We start from the raw sequence: 8,168 nt of genomic DNA on the forward strand, positions 1-8,168 counted from the left end.
AATGAGAAATTACCTGGATTCAGTTCCGGAGTCAGACGTTAACAATGCATATCGTACAAATGGCTAATATATGTCCAATTATGATGGGATAGAATGAGCAGAGTCTATCAGAATATTTATTACCAATAAACTGCTTGCGTAGGTCGTCATGAACGCTATGCCATGAACTTTGAATATAAAATCACCTATCATTAAGGGCTGGTCAAATGATTCTAAGCTTTTCTGTACCCTATCTTCTCTCTTCTTCTGTCTTTTTTCCTGACAAATGTTTAGAATGTAAGGATAATTACGGGTTAAAACTTCTTTACCATGCAATAAAATGATCACCAGTTCCAGATAAAGTGCTGATTAAGGACAAATGCAAAGCAGTTCTCCTTATTGAATAGGAACATAAGGGACTGGAACGACTTACCAGCAAAACTATATGAGCCCTTCCCGTAAAATTTACATATTTTTAAAAAACGGTTGAAGAAGTAGGGATCAAGGGTTTCTTATAATGTTTTCAATTGTTTTTTTAATCATATGTACATGTTACCACCAAGCCAATAAGGCCTACTTATAACAATCCAATAATTATAATAATAAAGGCTCTAATCCTCCGTAAACCATTTTTCACACTAAGAATTAAAGGTAAATTTCATCATGTTCGCTCCCATGAAAAACACCTATTGCCATTGAACTAAAACACTAAACAACTTTATAATATTTACAAAGTGTTTTCAATTTTAATTCCCCTGTATACAACCTTTATAGGATTGGTTTCTTGAATTGAATCCTGTATAACAGCTTGTTATTTTTCTGGTTCATTATCCATGTATTTTGTATTAATTAGGCTTTCAACAGCCACTTAAATCCAGATATAAATTTGCAAAGTACAGGGGCACATCATTTTGACGTCGACAGTAATTCAGAGATGACGGCTGTTAGCGAACACCTCTGTCTGGTTCCCAGATCATAGGTAGGAAATCACTGCCCTATATTTTGAGTTATCTCATCCGAGGATATCCTAATGCTTGCATAGTTATCTCCAAAATTTGTTTAGGCCCGCTTCTGGATCAACTTCAATATCATTCCACCTGCACATGTATTTACAAGGCACCAGCGTATGCATAGTTTGATTGTATCCTACAGCATACGCAACCTAAAGACAAATATATCTGACCAATTATTGCCTATCTTCCAGGATATTACCACATCCATTGTTTTCGCATTTCATCTTCGTTTTCAACAGTTTGACTGGACTCCATTGAGCAAAATGAAATACTGTCAGCGTACAAAAATGGCATAATAAAATGCATGCCATTTGCTCACATTCAGTATTAGTGAGAAATAAAGAAAGTGAGATTTTATACCCTGCTTTTTGGTACTATATATAAAAGCTGTACATGCTTAATCCCTCTTTGTTATCCTTCCCACAGCAAAGATGAATCAGCGATGGTGTATTGTATGTTTTATGGCCAAAATATGTATAGGATCAGTACAGTAGCACCACTAGTAAATAGGCATTAAATATTGATAACGTACCAATATTTTTACATCATCACTGATCAACTTTTGGGCAATAAAATAGGGGGAATGAAGGAAATTGTTTCAGGCTTGACTTGGTGTAAATGTGAGATATCTCTTGATAAAAACTACAAATGGTAATTTCCAGACTTTAAAATAAAAGTTCACTACCGACCATGGTTTTCACATTTTATTTCATTTTCACTTTAAAAATGTCATGGAATATCAAAAATAAAAATAAATTATACTATTTATGTAAGTAAAAATTTGTAAATAAGAATAAACTATGTAGTTCAAAGCTGATAGAAAAGTTGACCTATATTCACGCTTAAATATAAAACTCCATACCTACTATGGTTTCGACATTCACATCATTTTCAAGGACATTATATTTCATTTACACTTTGAAAATGATGGAAATGATAGAATTTGGAAAACATGGTCAGTAGTGGAGTTTTATTTTTGTGCGTGGAAATAGGTCCAGTTTGCTATCATCTGTGAAGCTAAACAGATAATTGTGTACATTCCCGGAACAACAAAAAACAGAAGCCTTGGTCTGTGGTAAACATTCTATATCATTTTCAAGGTGACAATGAAATAGAATGCCCCTGAAAATTTCAGCAGTGGAGTTTTATTTTTAAGTGTGGAAATATAGTTTGAGCAAAATGAAATAATGTCAGCATACAATTAGGGCATAATGAAATACATATATGCCATTTGCTCACATTCAGTATTTGTATAGGAAAAAGTTTGATATCAGGTGTGAAGCTATATATGTAGTTTATTGTGTACACAATGGAAGCAACAATAACACTGTCTCTGCTACTTCTGCTCTGTCTCTAAAATATTGTCAGCGTACAATTAGGGCATATAGATGTTCTGAAATAAACTATTTAGCTCAAAGCTGATAGAAAAGTTGACCTATTTTCACATGTATTTTTTTAATCATCATTTATTTTTTAAATATAAAACTCCACTACCTACTATGATTTCAACATTCACATCATTTTCAAGGACATTATATTTCATTTTCAGCTATTAATCCCAGGATATGCATATGGATCTACAAAAATTTATGAAATGTGATAAGTTCTGCTTTCAAAGTGTTCATACTCTATGAATATTTCAACCTTAAAGTTTATACAAGTTCCATGTTCTCACCAAGAAATTTGTTACGCCCTGAGAACCCCCATTAATTTTTATTTTACAGTAAAACCTCTTTACATCGTAATTTGTTGTATTGAGGTTCGCTATAGAGAGGTTTCATTGATAGGCGCCATTTTTTCATATCCTTTGGAAATGAAAGGCACTGCTGTCTTTTAAACCATTATATTTATGTGTTTAAACAAACATGCATGTATTAGTGAGCATATATTTATTATTAAATAATTACAGAAAACGAGTGCTATCGCATGATTTTTACCATGATTCGAAAGAAAACGATGTGATCTCTCTTAATTCAAAGGTCGCTTAAAATAATTAGGATAGTTGGATACATTTTTTCTTATTTACTCTTTGGTATGATCTCATATGGAACAAAATGGCCACAACTAATGATTAACATGAAAATTACAGCATATTGAAGGTGTATAAGAAAAAAAAGGGTGAAACATTTATCGCTGAAAATGTCATTTCATGTACATAATCACGGCTGAATTAATGGTACCTAGTTGTGTCGGTACGATTTGTGGAGGTAAATAGGCTGTCTCGGGGGTGTCTCCTTGGTATGATAAGTGGAGGCTTTATGAGATAAAGAGGTTCACTAAAAAGAGGTTTGCCTATAAATTTACATGTAAGTCCGACGGGACCGTAGGGGTGTTATGAAGTATGGAGGTTTATGATGTAAATAGGTTCACTTCATAGAGGTTTTACTGTGTCTAATATTTGCTCACATTCAGTATTAGCATAGGAAAAAGCTTGTTATCAGCTGTGAAGCTAAATAGGTAGTTTATTATGTACATCTCGGGAGCAACAAAAACACTCCATCTCTGCTTCCCCTTCCACAGCAGGGGAGAATCCGGCGGCAATGCAGCATGGAGGGCGGGGACTCGGCTGGCTCCGCTCCCCCTCCGCCTGGATCCTGGCCGCCTGCCTAGTCGCCTCCCTCTCGCCCACGTGCTGCCGACTCGGAAGTCAGACACGGCCCTCAGCCACCGACACTGTCTCGCCTACCACTGCCGAGGCGACCCCACAAGGCAACCACCGCCCAAAGTCAGCCACGGCACTCGGTCGGTGGCGAAGGCGTCGTCTCCTGCAGCAACAGCGGCAGGGGCGTCGGTGGCACAGGCGTCGCGGTAGGCGCCGGGGTGAGGTGGTGGCGGCAACGACGTAGCAATTGCGCTCTGTGTCAAGGAGGTGGGAGTGTTTGTGTGACTGCTTGCGTGCGAGTGCATGTTCAAATTGCGGGGTCATGTTGACCCCTTTCTCTCAAAATCAAAAACTCCCCCCCTAACGGGCCTTGGACCCAAAATTATCCCTCTGCCCCTTTGGACTCAGTGTTGACTGAAGGAAAGTCATCCCTTGATGGACGGTAAAGTCTATACCACGGAACGAAAGATTTGAGTTGAACAAATGGATAACTGTAACTATTATTGCTCTATTGGGATTTGAAAATTATGGGAATAAAGTGATACAAGATGTAAGTTTCGTGTGGCGTGGTGAAAAAAAAAGAGTTGATGAAATATTTGATTGGAGGCTCCAAAGCCTATTGTCACATGACACGCTACCCAGTGAGAATTATTTTATAAAAAAAAATATGAGAAACATGCATGTCATAGAAAATGGTGCAAGCTATCTTTCACGATTCTAATAAATGTTTCTTGTCTGGATATTTGAATGGTTTAGTAAATCTAGTTTGATATGCCCTCTACAAAGGAAGAAATTACAATCAACCAACCAGCTGGTCTTGAACGTGAATTTACGTTCATTTTTACCTGTGCTCTGTTATTGTTATTTTGTGAGAAAGGCAAGATCAGCTCTACTAGATGTGCTGATACTTTGAAGTTGGACTCAGTGATCCTTGCTATAGTCCTCTGTACCTAGCTACAGTCCTCTGTGCCTATCTACAGGGTCATACATGAGAACACATTATGGGTAAAGGCCTCAGGCTGAGTGTAAATTTTGTTCATTTTCTATAAAAATAAAATTTCTTATTTACGGAGACTTCTCTAAGGAGTGGGATAGGAAATGGCTTGCCTGGTTCTTAGCACCTTGGTGCAAAACATTAAAACCAATTTGCTACTAATCCCAGGATATGCATATGGATCTACAAAGATTTATGAAATGTGATAAGTTCTGCTTTCAAAGTGTTCATACTCTATCAATATTTCAACTTTAAAGTTTATACAAGTTCCATGTGCTCACCAAGAAATTTGTTACACCCTAAGAACCCCCATTAATTTTTATTTTATGCCTAATATTCTTTTGAAATTCCTGAAAATGGTGTTTCATGAATATTATGGACCTATTTGATGTCACCATGTGTCCTTCATGGTACCCCAGGACTTGATAACCTCATGATTCACAGTAAACTATAATATGTACCTATTTTCAGGATTTAATACCCATTGAAAATAGGTCTCTGTTAACTAAACAGAATTTCCATTCCAAAAAATTGCCATTTTTTGTTGTAATAAAATACAATACAATTTCTTTGAAATTATGAATTCATTTTCATAGGCGTATTTACCTTAATATTTCTTAGTTATGTAAGTTTAAGATCATTTTTAGAAGTTATTATCCATTAATTTTTGTTCCAATGTGAGTTAAGGTGTTTCATTAATAAGTGCTCAAACATTATTCATTTCGAAGACTGATATGGCATGCACTGAAAAGCTCTTCATTCAAGAGCTGAATAAATAATGTAAGAAGTCCATTTTCAATTCTTGGTCAATTTTAAAATATTTTCTACCATTTCCTGCAGAAATCAACTTAATTTCTCATAGCATAAAATGTCTTGTCTAAAATTTTGACTCAATTCATCTGACCGATGCCAACCTTATTGTTTACTTATTCATAAAAATACCTTTAGTAATTTTTTCTGACCTCAGATGTTTTACCTTGTAAATTATCTAATCATGAAGTAAGAGACCTTATTTTGTAGTCTGCCACCACACCGAACTTTGATATTCCATGTGATATGAGTGAAAAATATAAATATAAGACATGTATACCAAGCAAGAGATAATTTTTGTCAATAAACAACCATGGGTGATGAAATATTTTTATTTTCCATAATTATGAAAATTAAATTCATGATGTGTTGCACATGCCAACAAGAAACATTTTAGATTGAGTGTTCAATTTGTCAATTAAAAAGCAACTTACCTACCACAATGAAGCATTAAAACATTCTCATTAATATTTGTTGAGTAGGGTTTATAGTTAAGAAACTTAAAATTATTGATGAAATACTGTGAAAATATTACTTTGAAGAGTTTTTTACAGAATTTAATTTTGATCAAATGTGAAAATTACCAAGTCAACATCTGTTTGATGCTTTCCTGTGTCAGTATAGATAGTCCATAAAGGAGATACAGTTTATTTGGGCTATGGAAGGGGGAATGGTGATTTATATTACACGAGAACAAGGTCAGCGAAAGTTTTATTTTGCTGTCGCCATTCCCTGTAGTGGTGAATCATAGAATCATGCTCCCTGGTGAAGACTGCGGAAGCAAACTATGGAGATCAAAAAATGCAGTGGATCAATACATTGGCTCATGTTAAATGTGATGCTGCATTTTATGACTGCAATATTTATGCTTGTTTTTAGTCATTGCAAAACATTTTCATCATTATTAACTATATTAACTTGAATAATGGAAAAAATGGATATGGATATGTAAAAAATATCTCTCCATATTTTTTTTCCGAAGGTGCTACATTATATTGAATTGCCCTGTGCAACATTTGCTTGCAAAGATTATTAGCACAGAGGGTTAAGAATAATCTTTGCTTTCAAAAACAGCATACATGTATGATAAAAAGCAAAAGTAGGTAGACAAAAAGGTGGTCGAGTTAATATTTGCTTTTAATTTTCACATTTTCCAGTGGTTTTAGTCGATTTTGATGCCATCATTATACTCATGTATTTTTTTATTCATTTTTTTGTTGGAATCCCAGTATTTCAATAAAACTGATTGGCAATTTTCCAAAAAAAAAGTTTAATAACACAACCTATTTCAATACTTTGCATCATTGTCAACTTCCAGACAAAAAAAATGTACTCTTAATTCAGAAAATAGTACACTGAGTTATCATAACTTTATTTTTATTATAAATGTTATGCTCTTGGGCCTTCCTATACCTTCTAATACATAGTTTGTCAGAATTACATTTTGATGCATATTCATTGCCAATTTTTTCCAATGAATTCCTAATTTTCTTTAGCCTAGTGAAATTATTATTGATCATTTTTCTGCTATGAGGTACAAAGATTGTTGTTGATATTGAACTTCTCATTCCACTAAATTTCTTTGAGGGAGTTCTCATAAGTTCTAAAATGTGAATATTTGTTCAGCACCAGACTACCCAGACGGCACAGGAAGTTTTCGTACCTAAATACGAGAGTGGACAATCAAGATACAAAAATCGCGCTTAGGAAGTTACTTAGAAGGTTTTGTTTCTTTATTTCCTTTAATGACGAAAAAAGATGCAAGAGGACTGGCAAATTCATATGCATCGATAAAATTGTATCTCATCGATAAAACTGTATTCGGTCTGGGACTATTTTCTTTCGCGGGTGGTGCCATCTGGTGCCATCGTGCCATATCCTCCTAGAAAGATCACATGTCTTCACAAGCCGTTGGAGATGGCATGGTTTACGTCACGTCTCACCACATTTCAGGGATTTTTGTGGTTAAGTTTATGAAAAATAGAGTGTCTGGTAATGGTGAAGTTTCCCTTATTCTTTAATTTCATTCTCTGGGCTTCAGAAACGTGTTTGTGAGATATTTTTGTTAAAAATGCCTTCCGTGTGTGTAATGTCAGGATGTAATGGAAACTCCGGGACATGGTTCAAGATTTTAGCTTTCCAAAAGATCCTGAGTTGAAAAAAAGGGTGCATTTGGGCGATAAGAAGAAAACATTTCACCCCTACGAAAAACTGTGAGGTAGGTACTCTTTCTCGCTGTAATTATTTGGATGTAATTTTAAGTTAGAAGTGGCTTCGGGATGTTGATGCATCAACATCCCGAACTATTCAGTACTGAAGTAATATAGTATTATTCAGTACTAAAAATGGTGATTCAAAATATTGTAGCAGCAATTCTTTTGAAAATTCTTGCATTTTAATTGTCTTTTTTGTATTAATTCATTCGGTAAACGTGTGGTTAAAGGAGAAACTAGGAATAAGCTGCCAAGTTTATAGGATCGAATATTGCTTCTTAGCTTGCCCTATGGTGTATCACACGTCGGCTTTCATCATTTCAAATTATCTTATGCTATAGTTTAAAACAATAAAAATATCAGGCATACAAATATTTACTATATTTACGAGCCTAGTAATTTGATTTCTCATGCAGAAATACCAAAAATTGGAAATGATTTGACCTAATAAGTTACATGGTATTTTATTATTTATTAATTTTAGGTGTGTGAGCAATGGTGCCATATCCTCCTAGAAAGATCACATGTCTTCACAAGCCGTTGGAGATGGCATGGTT

At 34.9% G+C, this 8,168-nt stretch overlaps 1 protein-coding gene across 2 annotated transcripts in view; it reads left to right on the forward strand.

Moving 5' to 3' along the window:
- Positions 1 to 5,724, forward strand: part of LOC124165419 — a 261,201-nt gene extending 255,477 nt beyond the window's left edge. Inside the window, exon 7 of one of the 2 annotated variants that reach the window (XM_046542825.1) lies at positions 3,513 to 5,724. In XM_046542825.1, coding sequence (XP_046398781.1) covers positions 3,513 to 3,838 — 326 coding nt within the window. In that variant the 3' untranslated portion in view covers positions 3,839 to 5,724. The remainder of the gene's footprint in view (positions 1 to 3,512) is intronic. The other variant, XM_046542826.1, reaches the window with a different exon arrangement.
- The last annotated feature ends 2,444 nt before the right edge of the window (positions 5,725 to 8,168 follow it).

This window comes from Ischnura elegans, chromosome 9, assembly GCF_921293095.1.
Source record: "Ischnura elegans chromosome 9, ioIscEleg1.1, whole genome shotgun sequence".
NCBI lineage: Eukaryota > Metazoa > Arthropoda > Insecta > Odonata > Coenagrionidae > Ischnura > Ischnura elegans.